The 13178-nt window shown below is 43.5% G+C and overlaps 1 protein-coding gene across 7 annotated transcripts; it reads left to right on the forward strand.

Moving 5' to 3' along the window:
- The first annotated feature begins 73 nt into the window (after window positions 1-73).
- Window positions 74-12776, forward strand: ZSCAN29 (zinc finger and SCAN domain containing 29). Of its 7 annotated transcripts, none has more exons than XM_058737990.1 (6): window positions 74-155; window positions 1113-1544; window positions 2030-2234; window positions 4310-5005; window positions 7220-7690; window positions 10162-12776. In XM_058737990.1, the coding sequence occupies exons 2-6, from the start codon at window positions 1227-1229 to the stop codon at window positions 11028-11030; spliced, it is 2559 nt and encodes an 852-aa protein (XP_058593973.1). In that variant the 5' UTR covers window positions 74-155; window positions 1113-1226; the 3' UTR covers window positions 11031-12776. The 7 variants fall into 7 exon arrangements, with proteins under 7 accessions (XP_058593973.1, XP_058593968.1, XP_058593969.1 ...); XM_058737985.1 differs by having other exon boundaries at window positions 106-800; XM_058737986.1 differs by having other exon boundaries at window positions 106-615.
- Window positions 12777-13178: the final 402 nt, after the last annotated feature.

Consider the following 13178-nt stretch of genomic DNA (forward strand, 5'->3'; position numbering starts at 1 on the left):
GCTCACTCGCTCGCTGTTGCAGGGGCTCTGCTGGAGGAGTCTCTGTAGTTGCCCTTGCGCATGCGCCCTCAGCGCCCGAGGCGCCCGTTCGCACTTCCGGTTTGAGAGCTGGACTGGGAGGCTGCAGAGCCGGGTTGGGGCCCGACCCTAAGAGGGTGAGGCAGGCCCGGGGGCAGAAATGCAAGTGGGTTGAGGGTCAGCCCCGAGAGGGAGACGCCCCCACGGGTAGTCGGAGGGTGCTCTCAGGGCACCTTGGCCTGGTCGGAGGCCTCTGGAGGGACTGTACGACAGCTCCGAGAGTGACCTGGCCGGAGAGAGCGAAGACAAAGAGGCCGGAATCCCGCACCCGCCGCTCTTTGAGCTGAGCCCCACTCCCGCGAACCTCGCAGCCCTCCGAGCCCCTGGCCAGCAACCGAACTCGTCATCAGAAGACCCATTACTACTGCCCTCTCGGACTCCCTGTCTCCACCAACTGTGTGTGACTCCCTACGCCCACCGGCCCTTCTTCAGGAACCAAAACCAGTCCTCCCAATGCGCGAGGTTTCCCGTCAATAATTCCCGAACAGTTGCTGATCGTTTACTTCTGCTGTGAGGGAAAACAAAGACCAGTATTCAGTACTTGATTTTTGTCCCGGGTGGGAACTGGTAGTTGTGGAGTCTGAGGGGGCGGGGAGGATGTAAAGGGCCTCTGGAAGGACTTGCAGAGGTACTGGGAGAGATCAGCTGCGACCAGCTGGACAGGGGCTTTGTGTTGCCTTCAGCAGGATGGTGACTTGCCTTTAGATCCTCTCAAGCTCCAGGTTTCCCATATGGTTCAAACTCAGTTTGCAACATTGGTCAGGGGAGCTAAATGGGATCAGATTTGGGGGGAGGTGGAAGAAGAGCAGACAGTACTTTATTCTCTGCTGCTTCCCGGGGCTGCTGTGGAAGTCACCCAGAAATGCAGCCTTTGAAAGGTCTCTTTCCTTCATGTTCAGTTTTGGCTTGCTATCCTGAAGTTGGTGCTACCTCAGATGGCCATGTGGAGTATATGGGAAAGCAGGCCAGCTCTTGGCAAGACTTTAGACCTATGAGTGTATTTCTTCTGATAGTGCCATCTCTCTCTACCCTAGGAAGAAACTCTTCTTACAGTGAGAGACTCATCTGCAGGTGATTCTCCAAGGACATGGGAAAATAGGTGTAAGCCCTCGAACCCTTAAGTGGAGGGCAGCTGCTTTCTGCTGTGAATGATGGCCAAACCCACTCTGAGAGGGAATGGCCCTAACTCTGAGACCTTCCGACAGCGCTTCAGGAGATTTCACTACCAGGAGGTAGCTGGGCCCCGGGAGGCTTTCAGCCAACTCTGGGAACTTTGCTGTCGTTGGCTAAGGCCGGAGGTGCGCACCAAGGAGCAGATTGTAGAATTGTTGGTGCTAGAGCAGTTCCTGACCATCTTACCTGGGGAGATCCAGGATTGGGTACAGGAGCAATGTCCAGAAAGTGGAGAGGAGGCAGTGGCTCTGGTGGAAGATTTAGAAAGAGAGCCTGGAAGACCTGGAAGTTCGGTGAGAAGGGAGGGGGAATTCTAAAGTGTGTGACTGGGAAGGGGCAAGGATAAAGGGCCCAATTAAGATATAGGCAGGTTTAAAGAGGGGCACAATCTCCTTTGGTGATGCTCATTCTTCTGGTCCTGGAACAGGTAACTTTTTCAGATAGAACTTGTCTGGAGATGCTACCTGGGTGTACCTTTGCTACCCTGTCACAATGAGTTATTCATGGCTTAACGGTGTTTTTACTTATGAGGGAAGAAAGGGGAAGTATTTTTTAGCTTGTAGTTGGGTTTACTAATTTCATCTTTTCCTTCTGGAGTTCCAGCTGCTCTAAGCTCATGGAGTAAGAAAGACCCTTGTTCACTGTTAAACCCTCTCCCCTTCCCCCCAACCCTAGCCATGTCCCAAGAGGATGAGCTCTTTTGGGGTATTAAATAATCTCCTCTGGGAGTGCCCCTCATTATAACCTTGCAGTGACAATTAATGGGGGTTGTTTCTAGGTCACAGTCTCTGTGAAGGGGCAGGAAGTGCGCTTGGAGAAGATGACACCCTTGAAATCATCACGAGAGTTATTAAGTGTTCGGCAGGAGTCAGTGGAACCCCAGCCCAGGGGTGTAACCAAGAAAGAGAGGGCAAGAAGCCCAGACCTGAGACCACAGGAGCAGATGAATCCAAAGGAGAAGCTCAGACCTTTTCAAAGGAGCGGTGAGGAGTAGATTCATATGGGAGGATAGGATGCCATTCTAAATTGGGAAGTAGGGTTGGGAATAGTGAGTGGGAAAGGGATTTTAGGAATTGAGTTGAAATTGTAGAGTATGCAGTTGTTGGAGACCTCCTGAAGGTATGTAGTTTAGCCCTCTGTTATAGTATTCTCATATTTCTTCTTGACGAATCTGCCAGAGGATGGCTCCCCAATTTTTTTCAGAATTGGAACTATTTTATTTCCTCTTGGCAATGATGATACTAGGTCAGTATTTTCTAGATAAAAATTCGTTTCGGGGCGCCTGGGTGGCGCAGTCGGTTAAGCGTCCGACTTCAGCCAGGTCACGATCTCGCGGTCCGTGAGTTCGAGCCCCGCGTCAGGCTCTGGGCTGATGGCCCGGAGCCTGGAGCCTGTTTCCGATTCTGTGTCTCCCTCTCTCTCTGCCCCTCCCCCGTTCATGCTCTGTCTCTCTCTGTCCCCAAAATAAATAAAAAACGTTGAAAAAAAAAAAAAATTTAAAAAAAAAAATTCGTTTCTATACTTGAAGGCACAGCCTCCTTTCAGTCACTTTCCTTCTCCAAATTAAACTGTATATTATTTCCTTAAGCTCTTCCCCAGAAGTGCCATTCTTTAAACTTACTAAGTTTTTGTTATTCTCCCTTGGAACCTTTAAGTCTTCCAAATATTATGTTAATTGTGGAGAACTAAATTATATTATTCCAGGGAGGGGCCTGGTAGGTACAGGCAGAATAGGAATTTCACTTTTGAATTTCACTACGTTCTCTTTCAGTATAGCTCAACTAATTATTTGGTGATCATTGTTTACTTGGTAACTCCCAGGACTCTTACAGCTTTCCCATTGTCTTTGTGGCTAGTGCTTATTGTTGTACCTGATTTTGTAGAACTCGTTTTTCTTCTTTATACTTGGTTGAACTCCATTTTTTTGTTTTTTGTTTTTTGTTTTTTTAATCATTTAACTTGAGGTTGTTTTGAATTCTGATCTTATCGTCTAAGATGCTAGCCTTCTCAGCAGTTTTTAAGGGCCTGTTTAGTAATTCAGATGCAATTCTACATAGAGACTTGCAGAATTAATCAGTTATTGAACACCTACATGTATTCTAATGCCTTGCAAGGTACTCTGCAATAAGCAAAGGTGCCTATTCTCAAAGAGCTTATGGTGTGATTGAAAGCAAATATGTGTTCAACTTAACTATATTGAAACCATGCCAGACAATGACTTGTTACTCAAGTTGTGTGAGTACAATAGGGGTTTGGCAGAGTGGGCGATGAGGGAGGGCAGTAGGGAAGGCTCATGGGGGGCTTTGGCAAATACAGCTTCTCATAGAATGGGTTCCATTTGGATAGGAGGGACTTAAAGGAAAGGCACAAAGTGATGAATAAATGTATGCTGCATTCTGGAGGGGAGTCTGATATGAATGGATAGTGCGTGGTAGGCATTCAGGTTAAGGTTCAATAGTATAGTGTTTGAACTGAGGAAGCAAGAACCTGGAGTCAGGCAGGACAGTGACTGTTGCAGTTATCTGGGTGTGAGAGGATAAGGAGTCTAGACTTGGATGGTGGCCGGAGGAACAGAGGACAAACTAAAGTGAAAAACTTTTAGAACTTGGTGATAGTGTGAAGGAAATGGATGAGTTGAAGTCCCACCCGCCCCCCTTCACGCCTGCTCCTCTCTCTCTTGAAATTACTCTTGAGTTTAGTTTTCTAGCCCCAAGCAGAGAACTTACAGGAGACAGGAGGTGCCTGTTCCCAGCAGTGCCAAGACCTGCCTGTAAGTGGTGAGGAAGGCTAGGGAGCAACATGGAGCATAACTGTTTGCTCTGAACATGCAAACAGAACATTTTCCTCTCTTGTCACCCTGCACTGGAAAATATTCTCATTATTTGAGGTTTTGTGTACTTTCTCCAACCCACTGAACTTTCTGAAAACACTTCCTTAGATACTTTCTTTATAAAAGCCTCTTGGATTTAAAAAAAAAAAAAAAGGCAGATCTGAACTCAGAGGTGTTTTTATGATCAATCCAAATTATGATATCCTTTGTTTGCTTCCCTGCAAGCAGGATTTCCATTTCCTAAATCCGGTGTGGTCTCCAGATTGGAGCAAGGAGAGCCATTGGTCCCTGCTCTGGGCTCCAAGGAGAAGGAACTTTCAAGAGGCAGTCACACAGGAGATAGACAAATGCATGCTGATCTGTTATCATCCAAGAGAGAGAGAAGGACCTGGGTGGAACAGGATCACTGGGGCTTTGAGGATGAGAAGGTAGCAGGTGTGCACTGGGGCTATGAAGAGACCAGAACTCTCCTTGCAATTCTCAGTCAGACTGAGTTTTATGAGGCTCTCCGAAACTGTCACCGAAACAGCCAAGTGTATGGAGCTGTGGCTGAGCGGCTCCGGGAGTTTGGCTTCCTTCGGACCCTCGAACAATGTCGGACCAAGTTCAAAGGTCTCCAGAAGAGTTATAGGAAAGTCAAGAGTGGTCACCCACCTGAGACCTGCCCCTTCTTTGAAGAGATGGAAGCCCTGATGAGTGCCCAGGTTATTGCCTTGCCCAGTAATGGCTTGGAAGAGAGAGCCTGTTACTCTGGCCTGGTGGGCAGTGATGCTGAGACTGAGGAGCCAGGGCAGGGGGGTTGGCAGCATGAGGGAGCAGAAGAGGCCATGGCTGAAGAGTCTGACAGTGATGAAATGGTCCAGGAAGCCACCCCCCAAGACCCCGACAACTTGACTGCACCTGTTCTTTTTCGAAGCCCAAGTGGTAAGAAGTTTTCCTTTTGGGGGTTCTGTGGTTAGATCTGAGGAGTTATGGGACTGAATGTGCAGTCAGCATGTTTAATGTCACCTGTCGGCTTTGTCACTTAAACAGAACAAAGAGGTACCTTCTCAGTTCTATCTGTATTTCATTCTCTTTTGTGGGAAAATTAGATAATAGTAAGTAGGGAATAATTTTAGATATTTTAAAGAAGTACACTTAGAAAATTCTAGAGAGCTCTTAAAAAGAATATCATTCCTGGGGCCCCTGGCTGGCTCAGTCAGTGGCGCATGTGGACTCTTCATCTTGGGGTCAGGAGTTCAAGCCCCACATTGGGCATGGAGCCTACTTTAAAAAAAAAAAAAAAAGTATCATTTCTTCCATTTCCTTATTAAAATGTATTTTTTTTCCTGATTATAAAATAATTTACTGCTGAGAAAAACCCAGAACTATATTAGCTTTAAGGAGAATATTTACTGAGCACCTTATACAAACTGGTGTTTTATCTTTTATTTCCCCACTTCTCAATGTCAATTTATTATGTGTTCCTTTCTACATAGCCTAGCCTAGAGAAGGACTGCCTGAAGTTAGAAACGTTTTCTAAGACTCCTCTATGAGATTTGCAACACACATAGTAAGAAATCTTGTTTTAACACTTTGTTGAAATATTATTTGCCTATGGAACTGTTTTTAAGTGTTATTTATTACTGTTGATATAAGTTATATAACTATGTTGTTATGGAAAGAGCACCGAACTATGAGTCAGGAGGCCTTGTTTCTAATCTTGACCACTCATCACCTAGGCGACCTTAGTTATCTGACCATTTCAAAGTTTGTTTCCTCACATGTAAAATGGGGCATGGCAGCAGGACTACATCTGTAAAATTGCAGTTTCACTGTGATTTTTTTCCTTTCATTTTTCTACTATATGTGTTACTTTGTGTTCTACTCTTGTCTTCCTATCTTCCACTTTTTCCTTTCTCAAAATCTTTCATTCTTTTTGTCACTGGAGTAAGTGCAGGTAAACCACAGATGTGGCACATGTGCTAGCTGCTATTTTCATTATCTTTGTTCTTTTCATCTTTTTCCACTTTTTCTGTTTTTCAATTCTTTCCCCCACTCCTTTACCTGCAGTAAGTGGAGGATAATGGAAGCAATGTCCTCTCCAGTTGGCTGGCCAGTGGGAGGAAGACTGTGAATCTCCTTTCCCTCTACCATGGGGACCTTCAGGGAGCAGAGTCTGTAATCATACTGAAGTAATATTAGCCCAAGGCAGGGCGGGGGGTGGGGGGGACTGCAGCACTAGTAAATGTTCAGGACAGGAGATGCTGTCTGCGCTGCTTCCTTCTTTCTGGCTTCCAACCAGTCCTTCAGTCTTAAGGATAATAAGGTGCATTACTATCAGGTCTTCTCTTGTACCCTTCAGGTCTTTGCTGTTACTGGGCTTTCATTTTTGAGACCGTGGCAAATGAAGAAGGGTCCTAATAGGGATTACGCAAGTGTGAAAGTGTGAAAGAGACTGTTCTTTGGGGTCTTGAGTCATTCTTTGGAAAACTTAATTCATAAGGAAGTAGAGCTGGTGGAAAAAGAATGATCTGAGAAGTTAGGGATGACTCATGACAGTGATTGACTGGGTCTTATTCCTTTGACCAGTTATTTTCTAGTTAGGATCAGAATTCCAGAGAATCCCCATACTAGAAGAATGGGGAAAGGCATCCTGTACTCTTGACTCAGTGTATGTAATGACTGTTTCAGTGATCTGGTGGAAAGGTTTGTTTGTTTAACAGAGAGGGAGGGAGGGAGGGGGAGAGAGAGAGAGAGAGGGGGAGAGAGAGAGAGAGAGGGGGAGAGAGAGGGGGGGGGGAGAGAGAGAGAATCCCATGCTGACAGTGCAGAGTGGGAAGCAGGGCTCAAGCTCACAAACTGTAAGATCATGACCTGAACTGTAGTCGGGTGCTTAACTGAGCCACCCAGGCATCCTCCTTTTTTAATGGCTAAACAGAATGTAGGAATAAAGGTCCCTATGAAATTGCTATACAATATAGAGAAGCAAAACATTCTATAATGAGTTTGTATAGATTTGGGAAACATGAAGTGTTTTTATTTTTTCACCTAGAAGCCCAAGCTTAGGTGATTTTTCATCATGCACTTGATAGGGCTGAGGAATTAAGGCTATAAAGCCTGCATTAAGTGGTGCTGAAATTTCTTTTCTGGTGGCAGGTGTACACTGGGGTTATGAAGAGACGAAGACTTACCTTGCAATTCTTAGTGAGACTCAGTTCTACGAAGCCCTCCAGAACTGTCACCGCAACAGCCAGTTGTATGGAGCAGTGGCTGAGCGGTTATGGGAATATGGATTCCTTAGGACACCAGAGCAGTGTCGGACCAAGTTTAAAAGCCTACAAACCAGCTATCGGAAAGTCAAGAATGGCCAAGCACCAGAGACCTGTCCATTCTTTGAAGAAATGGATGCTTTGGTGAGTGCCAGGGTTGTTGCCCCATCCAGTGATGGCCAGGAAGAGGAGACAGCCTCTTGCCCCATCCAGGAGGTCAATGAGACTGAAGCTGAGAAGCAAGCTGAGGTGGCAGAAGAGACCATAGAAGAAGATTCTGAGGATGATGAAGAGGATACTGAGGTACCCTTAGAGGTTGTCATGACCCGTGCTCCAGTCTTATTCCAGAGTCCCAGTGGTAAGATCCTTTTACTTTTTTTTTCTTTTAATTTTTTTTTTTTTTTAGTGTTCATTTATTTTTGAGAGAGAGAGAGAGAGAGACAGAGCGTGAGCAAGGTAGGGGCAGAGAGACAGACAGAGAGGGAGACACAGAATTTGAAGCAGGCTCCAGGCTCTGAGCTGTCAGCAGAGCCTGACGTGGGGCTCAAATTCACAAACCGTGAGATCATGACCTGAGCTGAAGTTGGACACCCAACCGACTGAGCCACCCAGGTGCCCCAATCCTTTTACTTCTTAAGATTTAAGTAGCAAAGGGGAGGCAGTGGGATTTAGGAGAAAAATCCACAAACTGAAAACCAGAAGACTGGCCTCTATACCCAGCTCTCATGAATTCTTCTTGTGACCGCTTTATCTCTTCTCCATGTTTCCTTCTTATTAAAACAGCTCAGAGGGTATATAAATGATTCACCTGACTTGCCTTCTCATACTACAGCATCAGTCTGATGGCTGCAGACTTTATAAATTTGCTGTCTACATCTGAGCTGTTAGACAGTTTACCTAGCAGGGCATATGAAAGCTAACATCTCCCAAATAGCATGCTGTATACTCATAGTGCGATGAAGTTGATTTTAAAGTTCATTCTTATTAATGCTTTTTCCTCTAGTTCCACTATGTATTACCAGTTATATATCTGCTTTATTCACACATATGAAAACCTGATAACCTCTTTCTTCAGATACAGCTGGGCAAAAGTCTATGATTCCTGAGGGAATTGACCCTTTGAATCTTAACTGCTGTGTCAGAAAAATAAATATTTCACTATGGCTTCCCTCCTTGTGGGAAGAATAATTCTGATTTTGGAGTCATACATGTACGTGAATCTGCATTCTCATGTCCATTAGTCAGCCGAGTGACTCAGAGCGAGTTATTTAACCCTGTAAGTTTGCTTACATATTAAGACCTACCTTATTAAGATTGACATAAACGAGGTACTTTGGTGAAGCACCTAGCACAGTGCTTAGGCACATAGTAAGTATTTAATAAGTAATAATTTTCTTTTCCAAAAGTTCTTTAGATCTGCATTCCTCAAGGGTGTTCTGTGGAGCATTATGTCCATGGGGATATTAGTATGTTCCACTAAAAAATGCCTTCTACGTTTAGGAAATGCTCGATTACTCTCCTTGGAGGCTCACAGTACATACACACGTATTTAAGGTTTTGAGGTTAAACTGAATGTAACAAATCTCTATCTCATGGGGCATCTCATAAGACTGGGCTCCTGGGTAGAAATACTGTCTTTCAGGGGTACATAAGCAGGCTGACACTCAGTATTTCTTTGCTCTCAGATTTAGCTCAGAGAATTTGGGATCCAGAATTTATCTGAAACATCTGAAAATTCAAAGTCCATTCACAAACTGAAAATCTGCAAGTATCTACAAATTCACATAACCTGGACCTGGGAAGCCTGGTGTTTGGTTCTTAGAAGAATATTAAAGGGGTGTCTGGGTGGCTCAGTCAGTTAGGCATCCAACTTTGGCTCAGGTCATGATCTCACAGCTCATTGAGTTTGAGCCCCTCTGAGCTGTCAGCACAGAGCCCAGAGCCTGCTTTGGATTCTGTGTTTCCCTCTGTCTCTGCCCCTCTCTCACTTGTGCTCTCTCTCAAAAATAAACATTAAAAAAAATTTTTTTTAAATTTTAAAAATGTAGGGGCGCCTGGGTGGCGCAGTCGGTTAAGCGTCCGACTTCAGCCAGGTCACGATCTCGCGGTCCGTGAGTTCGAGCCCCGCGTCGGGCTCTGGGCTGGTGGCTCAGAGCCTGGAGCCTGTTTCCGATTCTGTGTCTCCCTCTCTCTCTGCCCCTCCCCCGTTCATGCTCTGTCTCTCTCTGTCCCAAAAATAAATTTAAAAAAAAAAACGAAAAAAAAAAAAATTTTAAAAATGTATTAAAAGGTTAGCTTGGACATTAGAGTAGTGCTTTTGGAACATTACATGATTATTTTTCCATGGGAAAAGAGAATGTTTTAGGGAGATACTTTGTAGCAAAATTTCTCTCTCAGAAAGCCTTCTGTTCTTTGAAAGACACCAAATATTTTTCTACTCTGTTTTTATTCTCAACATAAAGGAATTTGAGGGGAAGGGGACTCATGTAGCTCTTTTGGATATAGGTGTTTCTCAGGGTTTTCCTGGGCATTTATGGACATATCTTAAAGCTGGTAAGTTTTACTTGTTATACTGAGAGGATTTTCTGAAGATCGTGGGTATCCAGGGAGAGTTAAAAGAATATATTAATCAGTCCCTGTAATAGATGAGAAGCATGTGATAGGTTACTAACTAGAGGAGTAAAAAATTGGAATTTTAATTGATAGTAGTCATTTGGGATCTAGTCCTTCCTAATTTTTACCTTTAATAATCTAATGTGATACTTGCCTAAACCCTGGCACGTAATATTGAAGAAATGGATAACTTCTAAAATTCTATTTTCATATCAGGTTTTGAGGCTGGATTTGATAACGAAGAGAATGTAAAACGAGATATTTCTGAGGAAGTACAACTACATAGGACATTACTTGCAAGGTCAGAAAGGAAAGTTCCCTGGCATCTTAATCAGGGTAAAGGCAGTGACACTGAATGTAGATCAGAACGACAGTGGGAAAAGACCCCAGGGGAGAGAAGAGGAAAATCAACACTCCCAGAAAGGAGTTTAGGTAAAGTTCTAAATCATCAGAAACCTTATTTGGGAGAGAGACCCTATAAATATCTCAGATACGGCAAAAGCTTTGGTCCGAACTCCCAGCTCATGCATCAGATATCCCATCAAGTGGAAAATCCATATAAATGTGCTGACTGTGGGAAAAGCTTCAGTAGGAGTGCACGCCTCATTAGACACCGGAGAATCCACACTGGAGAGAAACCTTATAAATGTCTTGACTGTGGGAAAAGTTTCCGTGACAGTTCAAATTTCATCACCCATAGGAGAATCCACACAGGAGAGAAACCGTATCAATGTGGTGAGTGTGGGAAACGCTTCAATCAGAGCTCAAGCCTTATAATTCACCAGCGAACCCACACAGGAGAAAAGCCCTATCAATGTGAAGAGTGTGGAAAAAGCTTCAACAACAGTTCTCATTTCAGTGCACATCGGAGGATACATACAGGAGAGAGACCCCATGTGTGTCCTGACTGTGGAAAGAGTTTCAGTAAGAGTTCTGACTTACGTGCACATCATAGAACCCACACAGGAGAGAAGCCCTATGGGTGTCGTGATTGTGGCAAGTGCTTTAGTAAAAGCTCTGCTCTTAATAAGCACCGAGAAATCCATACACGAGAAAAACTTCTGTCACAGTCGGCACCTAAGTAAGCTCCTGAGAATTTAAAGGAAAGAAATATATCAAAATGGTTGGAAAAAGTCTGCCAATAGTGAGATCCATCTCCTATTCTCTGCCCAACTAGCTTAGGAAACACTCTAGGATTTACCCCACCCTTGTTCCTATGTTTTTCCTGGATCTATGATTCCCAAGGCAGTCATCTTAAGAATGAGAGGATGATTTCAGTCCCTCTCCTTGCCTGTATTTGAAATGACAGATGACACCTTTACCTCTCAGTGCCTATGTTGTTCCCTTAATAGACAGGACTAGGTAGTATATCCTATAGTTTTGATATATACCCTTATTTATTCATCCTGTTATTCAGCTGTATTTCAACTGGAAAAACTTATCACTGCACCATTTCAGGGAGACGTTGTGAGACTTTTCTAATTGAGTGGGTCTAGCTCTTTATATAGTAAAGGAAATGCAAGTAAGAATGGCTCTTTGTGTTCACATAAGCCTGTCCTCAGAATGACATTTGTCATGCACACTTCATTTACCTTACACGAGAGTTTAATGTCCACCTTGACTCTGACCTATTAAAGAATTTGTCAAAAGCCTAGGTGTCTGTATGGGGAAACATTGTAAACCTTGTATAAATATTGAGTTATGAACCCTGAATTTCTTAGTTTCTTCCAAGTCTTAGATGTTCTCGAATAGAGTAGAGCATCTAGTTTGATCTTTTTTTCTTCTTCCATCTCATCTGAATTTCATCTGTCTCTTGTCCAGATGTGCAAAGAGCAAGCCAGCTGGATATGTTGAGAGGGAAAGCAGTTAAAGCTGCCAGTAGGGAATTGGCTGTGTTCCACACACTCCAGACACCTAGATTAGTGTTATGTACCCCATGGGCACTTAATACTAACCTGCACTGAGCAGAAGCCACTGCCATGTTCCCATGGATTAGGAAACAGACCACTTTGTGCCAACAACTCTAGCCTAATGGCAGGGAGGACAGATTATTTTTGGTCATTGGAGTTGCCAATACTTGCACACATGCACACGCACACATTCAACTGTACACACCTATTTTTAGAAGCTCTCAAACACAAGTATAATTCTGATCTATGTATAACCAAATAGTATTGAATTAATTGCCCATATATTCATAGTAGAGCACAAGGTAAACAGACTCTGTCCTTGTCCTTAGTCTAAAACAGATGACACTGACATGGACAAACAATAAATGCACATGTAGAGCTGTAACAGTTTTAGAGAAATCTAGAAATATAGTAACATTATGCATAAATGTTAAGATCTAATGCATTATAGTTTTCTATAAGAAAAATCTGGGAGGTATTTTTTTCTCTTTATTCAGGAAGGCTTCATGAAACAGCAAGTGTTTAAAGGAAGGAGGGTTACTAGGTAAATTAGAGTGGGATAAACTTTCCAAAATAAATCACAAAACTGAGTTCTGAGTGGGTGAGAAATGGGAAAAATGGGGAACAAGGTATTATGATAGAAGAAACACCAGTCTAAAGCAGTGCCTCTGGATCTGAGATGGTTTAGTAAGTGTGCTAGAATGTTTCTGAAAATGAGAGATTACTGTCTTTAGTATATTTATGTGTAGTTGTGTGTAAAAAGCACCGGTTGGTGTATCAGCAGATATGAATTCTGGTTCCAGATGTCTTGTAAGTCAACCTGTTTGTATCCATCTCCCTTTCTGTAAATCAGAATAACGTTTACACCTTAATCTGCCTCTCAGGGATACCATGTTAATAAAAAATTATGTCTATAAAGTACCCAGTGTTTCTTTCTGGTGTTTCCCCCCCCCCACCCCCCAAACGTACATGTGCAAGTTATTAAGTTGTTGCTGCGAGGAAAAGATACATTTTTACCTGCTTTTTTAAAGCTCCCTATGTGGGCATACTAGAAATATGCCTGTTTGAATCTTTATGTTCTAGACTGAGAAACAAATTAGGAAGTGGTAAAAGAGAAATTAGAATACAAATCATTCTTTGGTATCTGTATCTCTATTCATTGGGACAGTCCATTAGGGCCTGTGTCATACTGGGCATGGAGAGTAAATCTTATTTTAAAACACCCAGGACCAGCCCTCCAACCTACAGATGAAGAGAATGTACAAAAGGAATAGGGCAAAGGCAAATTCTTACTGGGAAATGCCTATTTCATCTCAAACTAGC

This window comes from Neofelis nebulosa, chromosome 7 (assembly GCF_028018385.1).
Source record: "Neofelis nebulosa isolate mNeoNeb1 chromosome 7, mNeoNeb1.pri, whole genome shotgun sequence".
NCBI classification, from domain to species: Eukaryota; Metazoa; Chordata; class Mammalia; order Carnivora; family Felidae; genus Neofelis; species Neofelis nebulosa.